General features: G+C 48.1%; 6 protein-coding genes across 6 annotated transcripts; 3 read left to right on the top strand and 3 right to left on the bottom strand.

The window, feature by feature from the left end:
• Positions 1-141: 141 nt before the first annotated feature.
• On the bottom strand, positions 142-1,586 carry MRS44_003838 (uncharacterized protein; the record flags this gene model as incomplete). Its single annotated transcript, XM_065623399.1, has 3 exons — positions 142-800; positions 851-1,113; positions 1,411-1,586. The coding sequence occupies 3 exons, from the start codon at positions 1,584-1,586 to the stop codon at positions 142-144; spliced, it is 1,098 nt and encodes a 365-aa protein (XP_065479471.1).
• A 966-nt stretch (positions 1,587-2,552) lies between these two features.
• On the top strand, positions 2,553-4,411 carry MRS44_003837 (uncharacterized protein; the record flags this gene model as incomplete). Its single annotated transcript, XM_065623398.1, has 5 exons — positions 2,553-2,582; positions 2,638-3,658; positions 3,717-3,904; positions 3,949-4,231; positions 4,287-4,411. The coding sequence occupies 5 exons, from the start codon at positions 2,553-2,555 to the stop codon at positions 4,409-4,411; spliced, it is 1,647 nt and encodes a 548-aa protein (XP_065479470.1).
• A 1,408-nt stretch (positions 4,412-5,819) lies between these two features.
• MRS44_003836 (uncharacterized protein) lies at positions 5,820-6,685 on the bottom strand (the record flags this gene model as incomplete). Its single annotated transcript, XM_065623397.1, has 2 exons — positions 5,820-6,307; positions 6,370-6,685. The coding sequence occupies 2 exons, from the start codon at positions 6,683-6,685 to the stop codon at positions 5,820-5,822; spliced, it is 804 nt and encodes a 267-aa protein (XP_065479469.1).
• A 1,463-nt stretch (positions 6,686-8,148) lies between these two features.
• Positions 8,149-9,369, bottom strand: MRS44_003835 (uncharacterized protein; the record flags this gene model as incomplete). The annotated part of the gene is made up of 3 exons (XM_065623396.1): positions 8,149-8,312; positions 8,465-8,481; positions 8,684-9,369. The coding sequence occupies 3 exons, from the start codon at positions 9,367-9,369 to the stop codon at positions 8,149-8,151; spliced, it is 867 nt and encodes a 288-aa protein (XP_065479468.1).
• Positions 9,370-10,594: 1,225 nt separating this feature from the next.
• On the top strand, positions 10,595-11,980 carry MRS44_003834 (uncharacterized protein; the record flags this gene model as incomplete). Its single annotated transcript, XM_046284076.2, has 3 exons — positions 10,595-10,894; positions 10,957-11,433; positions 11,486-11,980. 3 exons carry the CDS (start codon positions 10,595-10,597, stop codon positions 11,978-11,980), a joined length of 1,272 nt encoding a protein of 423 aa, XP_046131951.2.
• An 845-nt stretch (positions 11,981-12,825) lies between these two features.
• On the top strand, positions 12,826-15,687 carry MRS44_003833 (uncharacterized protein; the record flags this gene model as incomplete). The annotated part of the gene is made up of 4 exons (XM_065623395.1): positions 12,826-13,255; positions 13,311-13,973; positions 14,025-15,514; positions 15,556-15,687. The coding sequence occupies 4 exons, from the start codon at positions 12,826-12,828 to the stop codon at positions 15,685-15,687; spliced, it is 2,715 nt and encodes a 904-aa protein (XP_065479467.1).
• Positions 15,688-16,566: the final 879 nt, after the last annotated feature.

The following is a 16,566-nucleotide window of genomic DNA, read 5'->3' as shown; positions in this document are numbered from 1 at the left end:
TTAATTTAGCAAAACGCAGACGCCTACTAAGATCCCAACACCGCTTGTATGGTTACCCTTTCCTTCATTTCTCGATTAACCAAAATGACCGACTATCCCCCCGTTCCTTCAAAGTTGAGATTCATTTCTCCTGTCTTGACCCTACAGAACCCGTTCGGCAGTCTGGTCCAAGAGAGCCCAGTTGTCAAAGTCGTCACTATCCAAAAGGCCAATGATAGACTCATACCCCAAGTTGGCAGATTGTACATGGTCCTGAGAAAAGACTTGCGGTTGCGTCTCTAGTATGGGCAAGGGAGGTTGATTTCGACCACTTGCTAGCCCGGAAACGTTGGGGCTCAAGTCTAGATCGGCTGAGGCGTCCTGCCAGCCTATCGAAAAGGTGTCATTGTTGTCCAAGTTGCCCCAGGCGTTGCTGGCAGAGTCCCAAAGCTCCAACCCGGCTCCAGAGGTATGCTGGAGTGCATCATCCGAGTGATTATTGCCAAATAGTAAAGGCCAGTCAAGCTCCAGGGGAGATGTCTGTCGCATTTGGACCTGCTCCATACCTGCAAACTGCACTTCTGCATTTAGATGTGAGGTCTGAAAGTCATCATTTGACTTCGTTGAGCCGTCCACTTGCAGAAGTGTCTTCCGCACGGCGACTTTCACCGCATTCTCAACCTGTCGCACCAGCTGTGGATCTGCTGATATTTGAGCTGGGTTCGCTATCGCTGTCAACTCCTCTATAATACTGCCAGGTAGTTTCTCAATTAATATATGTCGATAATAGTCTGGAAACTCTGGCACTTCTGGTTCGTAGTCTATGGTAGCATTAGCTTTAACTTTAATTTGGGGAGGCCATATTTCCTACAGGGACTCGGCAAATTTTCGCCGCCTGGAAAGATGATTGTGTATATCGCACGCCACTTCTCCTCTTCGTCTGGACATGTCTGATACATCTTTCTGCTCCTTAGCTGCTTTTCTTGCTCTCTGTTGATTCCATAAGGTCTCGGTGAGGGCTTCTGTCGACATGGATCCTGGCGATGCTCGTCAAGGGCGGGTTTAGTTCCAAAATCTTCAAAACAATTGCAACATTGACTGTCGGATAGCATGTGTCGGCGAAAGATGTGTTCCCTGTAAGCACATCGTTAGCCATTAGAGAATCATAAAACTTAGCGAACGCTGACTTGACTCTGTGGACGCTATTCCAGCCAGGTCCTACGCATGTGCGCGAACCCATGAATGCTTGCCGATTATGCTTATAGAACGGACAAGCAAATCTTCCGTTTCCCAACTCTCCTTCTTCATCATTTCTTTTCCTGACGCTCTTTGCCTTGCCGCATCGTACGTTAAATCTGCCAGAATCGACGTCGTCTCTTTCTGCTGAGCCTTGTCTTCTCTTCTTGTAGGCCTTGCTTGATCCATCTGCACCTTCGCCGGAATGGGGACTTTGTCTTTGCCTTTTTGGTGGCTTTTGTTGAGATTTCGCCGCCCGCTGGAGCCTTTGAACTGCCATACTCTACACCTTTGAAGCCTGCGTTGCCTTCTGGTTCACTCAAACTACCGCCAAGTTGTTCGTTAGTAGGCGTGAGGTTCTTCTCTTTCATTCTTAAACAAGTTCGTGGCATATCTTATGGAAGAAGTAAGTTTCGATCTATGCAGAGACGTAGAAAAAGGATTTAACGAGGGCTTAAGCACCGACAGTTTAGCTTAATATGATGATGGTCAAGACATACGTGGAGACGGCGCCGCCCACAGCTGTGGAAATGGAGAAACTCGTTCACATTGCGGCTGAGTAATCTAAAAAGGAAAGACTTGCGAAAGGCAGCCCCATTTTCAAGCCACGACCACCAAAACGGCAAGGTTTGGTTTGCTTTCTGGGGCAAAATTATGGTTATGGTTGTCAGCGATTGGCTTGCCCAAGCAGGCTGATTTTAACTCTGTCACAGCTCTAGGGACCGATATTCAGAAAGTCCAAATAGCACCGCCCCTGCCCAGCCGAGCATAGGTCGCAGCTGGGGACGCCCTGGTGGCCGCGAAGTCGAACCCTAGTCAGCTTCAAGCTGGGGGGTTCACGGTACATACGCAGGTCCGGAAGTGCAAATCTCGGGCGAGGCAGCCGGGCATGTGATACGAAATATCTATGAAGGGAGCTTATGGTTGCTATAAAACTGTACACCTTCCATTAAAGTATGATGCAGTAGTGTGCTTACCCCCTCTAGCTGCTGATCGGGATATAGAGCTCATTGGTTCTTGCCATGTGGTAAGCAACTGCTGATAGGGGCACCAAGTCATTGAAGGTGGACTCTGGCTTGCAATCAGTCAGACATAATATGTGCATGCGATGTGTATACAGTAGCACCCTTATGTATTACCCTCCACTCGATGGCATATACGTTTACTGTTGCGGGAAATGCTATAATTTGTGTGCGTATGCGCATAGCAATGAAGTATTATACAATATAAGCCTACAAGTTACAGTATCGTGCTATCTATATATATATATATATACTCTGCTATGGCCTTCTCAAGCTACAGCACTTATTAGTCAAAGCATATATGATAACGGCGATATGAGTTCTGATTGGCAAATAGTAGCAGAAGTCAGTAATTATATTGCACCTTTTTATTTACTACGTGAGTTACTAACATTTGCAGAGCTTCCAAAATCGTCGCGCCGAGAGGCTGCCAACAAGGTGGACCATACCAGAGCCTATACCGGAAAACATCTCAGCCTCAAACAGCCAAGTGGCAGATCTATTGCCGCAGTGGCTGTCCGTCGAAGAGATTAAACTAACATCTCTGGGCGCGTCGGCTCTAGCATCGAAGATCCTCGCCCGGGAGTACACGTCCGTTCAAGTCACTGAAGCCTTCTGCCATCGCGCGTCACTTGCTCAGCAACTCACAAATTGCCTGTCTGAGGTCTTTTTCGACGAGGCCCTGGAGCGAGCTCAACAGCTCGACAACATTTTGCAGTCAACTGGAAACCCGGTTGGTCCGCTACACGGAGTGCCCATATCTGTCAAAGACCACTTCAACATCAAAGGCCAGTTCACGACTGCAGGGTATATATCCTACGGTCAAGACCCTCCAAAGGATGAGGATGCGCACGTCGTCGACATTCTGCGCAATGCAGGTGCGGTCCTCTACACTAAGACGGCCAATCCTCAATGCATGATGGTTCTTGAGACCGTCAGCAATATCCATGGCCGGACTCTCAATCCTTGGAACACCCATCTCGGGCCCGGAGGCTCCAGTGGCGGAGAAGGAGCTCTTCTGGCTCTCCAGGGGTCGCCTCTTGGTCTTGGCTCTGACATCGGTGGCTCTATTCGGGTCCCTGCCGCCTTTAATGGCGTCTACGGCTTCAAGCCGTCTGCCAAGCGCATCCCGATTTCTGGCGTGGAGTGCACAATGGCCGGTTCAGAGTCCATAATGCCCTCGGTAGGACCTCTTGGTCGTAACGTGGAAGATCTCGAGCTGTTCTTCCGGGTGGTTTTGGGAACAGAACCCTGGACAAGGGAACCGCTTCTAAAACTCCCCTGGAAGTCCATACCATTCGACCCCGATAAGAAACTGTCTGTGGGAGTAATGTCGAACGACGGAGTCGTGACGCCTCACCCCTATATGACACATGCGATCAAGGGCATTGCTCAGAAATTGATCTCTGCCGGCCATGAAGGTAAGGGCCCTATCTGCCGGTGACGACGTGAATACTCTCCCCTCGCTAACGTCTAAAGTGATTAATTTTACCCCATATAAACACAAGGAATCCTGGGATGACATTTTGCTGCCGCTCTACTTCCCCGATGGCGGGCTTGACATCAAAAACACCCTCGAGGCTGGAAAGGAGCCAATGCTACCAAGCGCCAAGCGATTGATTGATGATCCTATTATCAAGAATCTCTCTCACCATGAACTGTGGAAGGTCAGTAGACGCTCCATTTTCAGCCGCCCCACTGACGCTTCCAGCTCCAAATCGCACGAGACGAGTATCGTAAGAAATACCTGCAGAAATGGGCCGAGACAGGCTCCCAGACACAAAATAGAGAGCCAATTGATGTGCTCATCTGCCCAGTGGCCCCTGCTGCCGGTACGCCGCACGACGTCAAGCCATGGTGGGGTTATTGTTCGCAATGGAACCTGTTAGATTACCCAGCTGGTGTCATTCCAGTGGGCAAAGTGCTTCCAGGCGACGCGTACCCTGCAAACTATCAAGCGGCGAACGATCTCGATCAAGAGAACATGGACCTCTGTGAGCATGTGGCAGTTTTTACCAGATTCATTATACTAATAGATCTTTCTTGTAGATGATCGATGTGATTACGGCGGCATGCCAATCGCGATTCAGGTGGTCGGACCCACGCATGAGGATGAAAATGTGATGAATGCAATGAAGATTCTAGACCAGCTGATAAACCATCAGAATATCTAGCATAGGCCCGTGTTGCTTCATGGCATAGCTAGGTTCTATGTAGCTCATGCAGATCTTCTTTTTCTGATTAAAGTACCGTAGTCTACCCGCTACTCGTTGAAGTACATGAAGTCCCAACAAGTCGTATATAACGCTCGCATTACCAACTTGCCGAGACTCTGAGGTGACTGATAGTTGAGAAAAGCATGCTTGTCAGGGTCAGCCATGCACGTAGCCGTCAAGGCAGGGCCATACCTTCTTAACCTGATCAAAATCACTAGCAAAAGCAAGTGTATCTCGAAAAGCTAGGACACCTGTGTCCCAGTCGCCGCGAGGGGCCATGACAGATTGCGTGACGGTGTATAGAGCTCGAAGATCTTGGACCACATTCAATGGCCGGCTCGTAAAGGGATCTAACACTTTGGTTTTATTTATTAGTAACCAGCAGCAGCTATGAGATGCGATAAAGACAAAGGACGCACATAGCTTTACTGTTCCGTGCGTATCAGCGAGGATATTATAGGTTTCTGCCTTGAAATGCGGTATACTTTGTTTGTGTAAGTATATCAAGCCGTCAAGTACCTATGAGCTAGATAAGCATGCCTTCAGTGATGGCGTGAGGAGGAGCATCGACCTGAGCGATGATAGTAGACAGATCAACACCGGACAAGTTAGGCATACTCGATAGCTCGGATAAGGATACTGGTAGGTACTCGTAAACGACGGAAGTTACCGTGGCTGATTGTAGACAATTCTCAATTCCTACTAGATGGGGATGGCCTAGGTGGCGAATAGGGATATTGAAATGCAAGTGATTGCTATCCAGTCGCTTGAATTCCCTAATGATTACAAAACGTGACTTAGCGCTGGAGGCATTGCCTCGCTTTTGCGCCATTATAACATAAAAATCACTCCCACCGAACTTGATTGAAATGACCCTTTTATATAGCTGTGGCCTGCTGATACCTGGAGCAGTGCTTTGGCCAGATTGCTGGCGTTGATTCGAACTTTGCCTTGTCTGGTGATCAGGCTGTCCGTTGTTCATGGGAGGATCTTGCATGTTAGGGACTAGAAGCTTACTCTAAGAGAGGCGAAGAAGACGTTTTGCTAGTTTAGTCTCGCGTGATTCATGCATACGCTTTAGTATAAGCTCGTAGAGACTATCGATGCGTAGGTGTAAGTATAAATAGGCTTTCTGAAAGCTAGTAAGCCCAGGTTAACATCTATATTTAGCAAACGCCCATGAAACAGAGTCTTGCTATGTAAATCAGCATTGAATTATAGATTAATATAGCTGCTATACTGTAATATCTTCTATGACTTGAAAAGAATAGCACACTTAGGGCCTTTCGGGGAGGGCGATATTGGCCTAGCATTCAACACAAACAAAAGACATTGCGATTAAACATAAACTCTAGCTTCAATTACCCTATAAGAAGAATTTTCCAATAAAGCATAGTTTAAGAGCGTCATCCAGCGAAGAAGGCTCACGTAGCATGAAATAGTTCATCAGCTCCTCGTCGCTGCTCTGTTCTACGAACCTTGCCCTATGATCACGATGCCGTATCCGCAATGGAGACGAGATAGCATCCTGCCCAGAAGCTGTGTTTGTCGCCAGCACTTGTGGCGTGCGGGCCTCTGGAGTTTGCTCTCTGGAGCCGCCTTGACTATTGCCATCCTGCTGGCCTCCTCTAAACTCGAATTTGGGAACAGGATGACTTTCAGGTATCATCGAAGGATTGTCAGGGCTTTGAAATAGTGCAGAGGAATTGCCTAGGCTGTCGTCCTTTGAAGTTGGCGAGGGATTCACCGAGGTCGTATTTTTTGTATGGAGGCTATCCATCAGGATTTTCGGGTCAATCATGTCATCTGTAATGGGCTCTGGCGCCGCATGAGAGATGTCCAGGGAGAGCATAGCTGCTTGTCAAAGTTTGAGTTAGAGCACATATGACCAATTAGAAAAGGGCATATGGACCTACCGCTGGAATCGTAATTCATACCAGCCAGATCAGCAACAGAACCTAGATCCTTAATCTCAACTGAAGCTTGAGTCGGCGGAGTATCGAAAAGATTATGGAAGTCTTCGCTGAAGTTTGGGTAATCAGGTTGGTCGAGAGCGGAGTATGGATTACCGGAGTCATCCTGACGCCGCAACTTCTTACGTCGTGTGTCTTTGTCGTGCCCGGGTTCGTTATCTCTCTGTCTCTTTCTCTCTCGGAACTTCTGTTGCGCTCTGCGATTCTGGGCCCTGCGTCTCTCCCTACGCTCCTCTTCTGACATGTCAGGCGAAACCATGATGCAAATGATTGCACAGCAGTATTGATAGAAAGCCGTTGTATTTCCTTAAGCTCCGTGCTGAGACGTCACCTCAACGTTTATATCTAAGCATGCTCCCTTGATGAGATGCGAACTTGGCCCGCGGATGATTATTTCTGTCATCAAGTTTGAAACTTGATTCTGGCCCTGTTACATACATACTCTACAGTTCACTCCTGTTGGATTACCATTGTGTTAACCCCTAAAGTGGAGAGTGGAGAGTGGAGCCGCCGTAATCATGCTGTTGTGTAGTCAAGTAATCAACTACTGATAATCACACTTCGAAAAGTACCGAAACTTTGCATCCGCTTGTTCTAACCCGGGCTACTTCGCCTCCGATAACCTCGGTCTCGGTCGTCATCACTATGATTACCCGAACCCTGATTACAACCACCGGATTACCATGCCCCTTGCCGTCAACATCATCCTCGCTCGCTCTTATCGTGATTACAGATGCGAGATTACTTCGAGCTACTTGCTTCGATCCTAGCCATGCAAGCTTTGGTTGGCTTGATCCTGACCACTGTAATGCTTATTAATGCCTTATCCTTGAATAACCTAGGACGCACTCGGCATCGGATCGGTCTTTTCTGTTTCGACATAGGCCGAAATAGGCAGGACTGGTCATCAAGGTGGGGACGCCCGACCGCTCCATGCGGCCCTGGGCTGGAAGGATGAGACGGAAACCGGTGGCGATTTATAGCGCGTAGTCTCGCCGATGATTGCCCAGCTTGAAAGCGTAATAGCTGCCTTACCGATTTCGCAGCAATGTCATCCACCTGGCCCGATCTACAGGATTTTGATGGCGCACCGTTCTTAGGGCAGGAGGACAACCACCGGAAGCTTGAGCACAAGGTGAATCTTCAGGGGCAGCGACAAGCCGAATCTGAACGGCTCCAGGCTCAAACGGAACGACGGACTATTCAGCTCGAAAAAGAAGTGAAGGAACTTCGCGCTGTCATTGAGCACCTCACCACTCTATTTGGATCTGTACTTGGAGGGATGTAAGTTGAGACAAACATCAATGGCGAGATAACGAGCTAAGCAATGAGCAGGCAAAACGCGATAGATGAGTGCGGGCAGCAAGACGATAAATTTCGGCGATATAATAAATGACTACGAGTGGCTTCGAGGTCATACATTGCGTTTGTGGATGTCTAAGCGTCGGAGGAGTTATTGGCCGGGCATGGGAGTCGATGAAGAAGAGTCAAATGAATTCTCCATCATGTCTCCATGCTAGGTAGTTGTCTCATGGGGAGCATCGATTATGCTATGTTTGAGTATATTGGATCGTGCGTGACGGACGGTTCGCGCGGTGCAGATAAAACGGGCTTTGAGCCCCTTCCCTTTGTAGAAAAACAAGGCTCTTTATTACGCTCTTTCGTATGCTTGGTTGGTGCAACAATAGCTGTTAGTCACACTATTACTTCGTCTACAATGTCTTACTTACCTTGTAACTTGTCTGCAGTGACTTGCTGAAGCTCGGTTCGCTGGGTCTTCGATAATCGCGGTGCCATGCGTAGAGGGTTGACGTGTTCAAGTTTGCCAAGTTTGGCGTCAGAGGCGAACACGCCCATGGCTCCTGAGCATCCGGATGTCCACGAGGCTTGATCATGATGTACATGTTGAATATGTGGGGTGTCACGTGTGGGTCAAGGATCTTGAGATTAAAAGCAGGTCCTTCAGGGGCAGATACTTAACGAGAACACGAACACAACACGAATACACTGATTCAACCAATGGACCGAATACACGTACTGTCTGACAGTACACAGCTATGATTGTCAAGTAATTAGTACTGTGTGGAGACACCTCTAAGCGACAAAGGTTACTGTCGAAGAGGAAGCTGAAAGTGTTTGATACTGTACATATCGATCTTGCCGGGCAGTCAATGCTTCTTATTTGTCTGCTGCAATCATTTCTGTATTCTGACATCGTTCTGGAATACCCCTTTGCGAGAGTTCCTCACGGGCCCACCTCCCTTTCTTGGTACAGCTAAACCTCAAAGGAGCCTCTCTCTCTCTCCTATTAACCATTATACCCGTCACTGCTGTAGTGCGGTAGTGCTTGGCCAGTAGCCTGTTCTTCCTGCGACTCAACCAGTGTCTGCTTCTTTCGGCTGCTGCCTTAGCCTGTGCCTTCTCCTTCCGACAACATCCATATGTTATGACGGCTGCGCCAGCGATAATTGAGGCGCCATAGCCGGCCTGGGCGACGCTACCGAAGTAGACGATGCTGTAGTAGGGGTAGTCGTTGCCACTGAACTTGGCAAAGGAAGCCTGAAAGCCCTGGACACGGTCGGCATTGTAACCACCCGTGACAATCAAGTCAAAGGCTATGATAAACTGGAGGATGACGAAGAGCGAGATGCTGCTCCTGTGGTCTGCCAGTATCTTCGGGTGAACTCCTATGAAGAGGCCGAAGAGGCCGAATAGAGCGGTGGGAACAGCGCCTATCATTGAGACGACGAAGATATTATTCTGGAGACTCTGGAAGGTACTGGCCAACAGCACTTCCTTATCATCAACATAGCCGGATCTTGCGCGGCCCCGCAGGATAATTGCGAAGTTTATGATGGCTGAGCTGAGGGCGGCGGCGCCCAGTGCGAGGAGGGCAAACGCCAGGACCGCCACACGGCAGCGGATTATATATCTGGAAGCCATTGTGAAGGTAGAAAGTCGTTGACAGACAGTTTTGATATGTAGGTAGAAGACTTGTTGGTGTGATGAATGCGGTCCAAGGGAGAGGTGGTCGAACTAAGCCGTGAAGTATCGAGTGTGGGTTGTGGTGAGCGAGAGGCGAGAGGCGAGAGACAGAGCCTCCAGAATTGCTCCTTTATAGCGTTTTTCTCAGCAAGTCGGCTCACTCCTCCTCCCAGAGGCCTCTCATAGTATTGGCGGCTCACGCCGAAGCAGGGCTTAGCCAGCCTGTCTAAAGCTGCGCAAACGGACGCCTGGCATGGTTTCTGGCGTGACGCTTTGCATGATTTTTAGATGTGACAAAGTATCATCTGAGTCTGCCTTGCTAATATTGGATGGCCATGTGCGAACTATTGTCCCAAACCCCTGAATTTATCTTGGCTATGCATGGTGGCTAATACAGTAGATGCGTCATCAATAGTTATATCGGATCTGTCACTGGATCCAAAGGATCTGTGGGAGGGTCGGGCTAAGCTCAGAAGAGAAACACCAAGCATTAGAAGGACGGCGTTGCGGTGGCAATTCATGCATCCCCTTGTCAAATATTTTGCTGCAGAGGGTTATTATGATATGTAGACGCACTGAGCCAGGAATAGCTTCCTGGAGGCGCCTTTACACAGCCGAGGTCCCCCATAAGGCAGAATGCCGGCTCGGACATTCCTCAAGATGGAAGGCAGCACAGGGGCTTGAAGCATGGTTATCCTACATATGAGGTTACGTATCAAAGGCAAAGTAACTAGGCTGCCGTGCCTTTTTAGGGGATATTGCAACCGTAATCAAACACGAGTGTAGAAATAGCGCATTTACGCCATGCGGGCAAGAGGCGCAGACACAAACTTTCACACTTGATGACAGGATAATCATCCGCAGGTCAGTTTCGAGACAACATGCCTAGTGTTGGCATCCCAGTGTGGGGCCCAAGGATATATCAATCGAGCCATGCAAATCTCGCCATCTCATCTCTAAGGCCGGATCAGCCACTGGGCTGTGCAATCTTAGCTCTGAATGTGGTGAGGTAGATGATACAATCTTCCCTCTCCCTCTATCCTTACCGCAGAGGGGCACAGTATGGGTATATAAGTGCCCTAGCTTCCCAAGCAAGACTAGTCTTTTACTTCCAACATAGCTGTCTCAACCCTTCTATTTCCATCACCACGCCATCGCAATATAGCGAGACACCGGAGTAGCCATGGGGGAACGTATCATCATTCTCTACAATGACTCGATCGACTCTGATAACTGGGCTGCCCAGAGAGCTGTCATCAGAGCCACGTCCGGGGAGTCCAATACGCGCATCATCTGGATTTTTGAGCCTCGTCAGGTATCCCTGGGCTTGAACAAGTCGACTGAACAGCAGGGCCGTTGTTTAGAGCTCATCATCAAGCATTTCCCAGATCATAAAAGGCCCTTCAAGGTGCTTATAGGTGGTCTTTTGACTGAAAAGGATGTGCAGAGCGTCCCAGGACTAAGCGAAGAGGACAAAGAAACTGTGAGTGAGGACTTTGTTGGATGGCGCAAATATTGAGGCTGACATGAATTTTTCAACAACAGCTTCGCTTAGCCATCAAGCCTGATTATGGGCCCGGAAAAGATGCATTCTTACACAGAGAACTTGTCGCTTGGGATCACGCAGCGGCGCTACATGAATGGCTTCACGCTCCTGTCGAGGTTTTCATTGATCTCGACGGCTTTGAAGAAGTCCACAACCCAGTGAATCTCTTCTTCCACCGACAAGAAGAGCTAATCGCTCGCAGCGAAGAAGAACTTATTCGCTATGGAAACATCATGGAGGAGCCACTACCGCAGCGACTGGACAGCCTCAGAGAGTGGTATAAGACCTGCACAGAGACAGCGAAGAAGAAAATTGGAGGCGTCGGAAACTCAGTCAAGCAACTCGAGCTTGACTCACTCTGTGAAACCATCAAATCTGCAGAGAGCGTGCTATTCCTCGGTGGCGCGTCTCTCGGAATTCTCCAGCGGTTCATCGACAAAGGTGTCGCTGACAAGGTCAAATGCCATCTGCAAATTGTCAGTACTCGAGATTCGTTTCTCCCAAATTCCTTCTAACTAGTGTATACAGGGAACATGCGACATGGCTCTCAACCTATTCCCTAACCAGTTCAACATTGCCCTGAACCCCACAGCCGCCGAATTCGTCTTCCAGCACTTCAGCGACTTCGCCGACTTTGTCGTAGTCCCATCGCATAGCGCACAAAATGCCCAATACTCCCTCGTCGGACTCAAGAAAGAAGGCGGTCCAACGATGGAAAGGAGATGTCTCGGCTTCAACCGCGGCGAAGAGCCCCTCAAGATGGCAAGAGACCAAGTATCACTGGACAAGAACTACCCAGACAGAAAAGCTCCCATGTCAGACCTGACAGCATTCCTATATGCTCTTAAGCCCGGATTCGGCGACGCAAAGCTGGGCTACGTCCAAGTTGAAAACCAAAAGGGCACGCTCATCTTCAGGAGGAGTGATTCGGGCATCAAGATGTACGATCTAGAGGCGCCGATCAAGTTTGAAGCGGACGAGGTTGTTGCTCTGCTGAACTCATTGGAGAAGGGCAAAGCCTAGGATAATGGCTGGAAATAAAGGATTGGTGCCCGTCTTGGAATGGCTCCATGAGTCATTAGGTAAGTCAGACGGTTCTGCGGTGTGCAACTTCGTATCTTGAATTTACTTGGCTTCTCTGTCCGCGACCATTTTAGCCTTCCTTAGTCTATTAGGAGTTTCTACATTAGAATGGGAAATACTATAGTTATAAGCACGAGGAACTTGCTTTAGCTGGCTTGCTGTGTAATTCGATATCCCTGCATGCCGAGATGGAGAAGCTAAGAAGCCATATGTGATAAGCATGGCGAAAAGGTAGTCAACCATCGAGGCCCGCCTATAGGGACTAGGCGAAGAAGAAATATCAAAAGTGTATTAATTCTATAGGATCAACCCCGAAATGAGTAGTTGAATAAGGGTCCCTTTATCTTGATACATGGAAACATTCTATGACACACGAATAATATTCTCTTTGCAAAAATATATAACTTATCAGTGTGGAAGACTAGGAGTTATGCTGCGTGATAACAGGGCAGCTCGAGGTATAACAATAAGGTCTATAATAGAACTTACTGCCTATTTTTAGATAGTCTTACTCCTCTCTAGTATTTATTTAAATTTAGGCCCCCCCTCTATATATAAACTATTTTTAGATACTAATATCTCTATTTCTTTATACCCTATTTCCTTATTAACTAAAAATAGTTCTTTATATCTATAACTAAGAATAGTAATAACATATATTATAAAGTAGTCCGCTTCGCTACCAGTTCTTCAGTATACAATCATCAACGAAACACTTCTAACCTACCATCTATTACCTACGATACTATACCAATCTATCTATAGACACCTCAACCCTCTGGAAAATGGCCACAGTAGATCCTCTACCAATCTCTGGACAAACGGTCCCAGTGGACTTGGATAGCGGAAAAGCGTTCCAAGAACAACTTAATCATAAATTGCAGCCTATTATCGACAAATTTCTAGCCAGTCAAAACCCCGCAGATCTGGAAGCACCCATCGACAAAAAAGGTCTAGCAGATAACGAAGATGCCCTAAAACAAGTGGCAGGCAGTTTGGGAGTTGATAGTAACTCACTCGTGCAGAAAGCACAGGACGAAATCGAGAGAATCCTAAGCTGTGACGAGAAATCGTATGATAAAATCCTTAATCTAAACGGCATGGTCACGCTGGAGTTCGCTCTGAAGCAATGGAGACAACTCGGATGCTTGATTCGACCTTTCATCAAGCAAGACGATGCTAAGAAGCAGAAGAACGCCGCGAGAGCGTTCGTCCGTATGATTCTACTATCTCACAAGTTAGGGCCACGCGCTGACTCAAGTAATTCTAGGACTCTTGACTGCGGCCAAACAGAATCATATCGAGAAAGGTGACATCAATGAGGTAGTTTTCTGGGAAGGGTTGGTGGACTTGAACGCGTTCATCAACGACACTGCGGCCCCGGTGAATGAAACACTCCTAAAGGAACCTCCAACCGAGATACGACAGATCCACCAAGAAGCCATGGAGGAAGTGGCTGCATTGAAGTTAAACTTGGAAGATAACAATATGCTCAATAAGCTTCACAATTTTAATTTCAAAATCATAGAAGAAAACCAACGCAATGGGTTAATGCGGAGTAAGGCACACCAGTGGGTGATTCCACTGGAATTTTTCCACCCCCAATATATCCTGGCGGCGGAAAGATACAAGGACCTTGAAGCTGATCCAAAGAGCTCGAACCTTGTGGCCGAGATCCAGAAGTTGAAATTTGTTGTGGATGAGAAAATCAAGCGGCACCACCTTGCAAGTGGTTGGGGCATTCCATCAGCTGAGGATTACCTGAAGGGTGTCGAGGAGATCAAGAGAATCATGTCATGCTCTAACGACTACGAGATGCTAAAGATAACCCAAGACAGCGATGATGGTGTCAAAGTTAAGGCTCTCCGGACTATAACATCAATGATTCACCCTATATTTTCTTTCCAGAAGGATTCAACGACTGCACTACGAAGTAAGGCCGCCAGATCCCACTTCAGACTCCCTACTGACTAGTGACCCATAGAACTTCTCTCGGCTGCTTCTCGGGTAGATATCAAGGAAGACGAAATAAATTTCTGCGAGGATTGGACTGGCGAAGAATTGGAGGACGATGAGACTCCCCCACCCGAGGACCCGATTGAAAAGCCGCCCCAGGAGATCCTAGATCTATACAAAGAAGCCTCAGGTCATCTAGTGAAGCTCTTCGACGAGCCAAATAACGAGCAGGCGAAGGAGGATATCCGGATCATTAACAAAAGGGTGTACGATATCGAAGACGGTTTGCGCGCGAACCAGATGTCTGATGGATATATTTGGGGAATTGACTTGGACTGGTGGTGTAGTCGCGCGAACGAGTGCGCACAGCGTTGGAATGCTCTTCGGAAGAACTACGAAGACGAGGCAGCTAAACACGACCTTCAACAGCTCGGCAGATTATTCAAGTCCTATGTGGAAAGAAACCATTTCCCGGACAGCTGGTGGATACCCACACCAGAAGAATATACGGATTGCTTGCGGAACGAAGAGCAGGGGTTCAAGAAAACAGCCCAAAAGCAGGCAACCGACGCAGAGAAGCACCTATCAAACATGAATGACAACTTGAGCAAAATTCCCGACGGGTCCGCTGTCGAACCCACACTGAGGGCCAAGCTTGAACAGATCAGGAATGAGGCCAAGAAATTGGTTCAGGACGCCGAGACAGCTGTTCATGACTCCAAAAGTGCGGCTACAGAAGCACAAAGTTCCACATGTCACTTTGACGCAAAACGTGCTTGCGAAAAAGCCGAGCATGCCCTTGCTCAGGTGAGCCAGATAGTGTCGCCCGTGGCGGATCTACAGGTACAGGCACTGGCCCTGGTAAAAGACCCGACACAGCGCAGCGTATCACGCACGATCGTTTATCCTTGGCATACGGAAGAACTTGGCGACGGGCAGCGACTCATCGGCTACGTGAGGGCTGGGACTGGTTTCCGGGTTTGCGTAGAGAGAGAAGAGGAGGGTCGCCTCATACGAAGGATAATTGCAGGTGCAGATATTGGAAGAATTACTGCCGAAGACTATTCAAAAGTGAGTGGATCCAAGAACATGGCCGATTCGGCCTTTGACTTGGCAGGCCGGAATCTCGGGTATAAGGACATCAGGGACATTCATTGGGTCGCTTCAGCTACGCCAAAAGTGTGCAGAAAAGGCAAGAGGTACACAAGCCCAACCGCGTATTGTTGCGTGGCACTTTGTGACCCTGACAACGTTTCGTTGGTCACAGTGACAAGACTTCGGAAGATTGCGGGACAGGTGAAAGCAGACGAGATGATCGAGAAAAAGTGCAAAGAACAAAAAACACCGATACCATGGGAGGAGGAATATCCGGAAATTATATGCCCTGCGTCAGAGCTAGCCATGGCCAAGGGCGGACAAGGGGCATCAGGGACCACACTTGCGCCCAGCAGGGTCAATGGTCAAGCTGGGAACAACATCACAACCATCGAGACTCGACTTGCAACACTTGAGGGCGAAGTCGGTGACCTGAAAAACAATATAAAAACAACAATAGATAGCGCAATCAGTGCAGCATTTACGAGCGACGAGTTTACGAGGACGATGCAGGGAGCTATTCAGGCAGCGGTGCAGGTAGCGGTGCAGGCAGCGATGCAGGCATCGAAATGAAGCTAGTGATGAAGAAGGGATGATGGGAGGGCTCCAAATGGGAAAGTAATAGTTCATATATCTAGGTTCTTGAGAATAGAGATTTTGTTAGTCGCTATAGTTTTCTGGATTTTCTAAGAGTGGAAGCAATGGATCGTGTCAATGCCACCCTCTGACCTTAATCCTTGATTCCTAGAAGCCGCGGACTGCCTGGCCTCCTGAACTTCCAACGACCTGCCGTGTCAGGGTAGTCTCCGAATGATGCGGCAACATCGATTGGAGGGCCACATCAATCGGTGCCACGACGAACAGAGTACGGTCAGGGGAAGCCGCTGCGCCGCCAACATTCAGTAAGCAAAGTCAACAACTTATCTAATTGTATAGTTATCATCGTGGCTGACAGGAGCATATCTAAGACTACTAGGTCAGGCATCATAGAAAGTCAAGCTCAGGAAACCTGTAAAACAACTTCCACAAGAACGTCATTTACTATGTACTCGTTCGGGGAGCCATCTAAGGTCAGAAGTCAGGGCCTATTCTACTGTAGACGCGTTATAGGGAATTAAGATGTGTTTTCCACGGCCGTAAGCGGCTGTGCTTGATGACACGTAATAGCGATAAGCATCTTGGGTAAGGTAGGGCAGACTACGTCGAGAAATCACACCAGCTACGCCGAGGTCCATGCTAGGTAGATGCCGGTGATTACTTGGCATTGATTATTTACGCAGAACCCCGGGATGGTACTGTCGAATAATTACTTAGCCTACTTTTAGCAACTAAACCTGACTAATTGCGCACGCCTTACTATACTAAATTTAAAATCCCTTATATATATAAAGACAGATTATACTATAGAGTTACGTCGATCTTGACTATGAATAAATGTTAAATAGAAAAAAACTTAAAAGCCCTTTGCTACCACT

The sequence above is a fragment of the Fusarium solani genome, assembly GCF_023522795.1.
Source record: "Fusarium solani strain SB1 chromosome Unknown bctg00000001, whole genome shotgun sequence".
NCBI lineage: Eukaryota > Fungi > Ascomycota > Sordariomycetes > Hypocreales > Nectriaceae > Fusarium > Fusarium solani.
The sequence above is the reverse complement of the archived record's forward strand: the minus strand, read 5'-3'. Positions and strand labels throughout refer to the sequence as shown.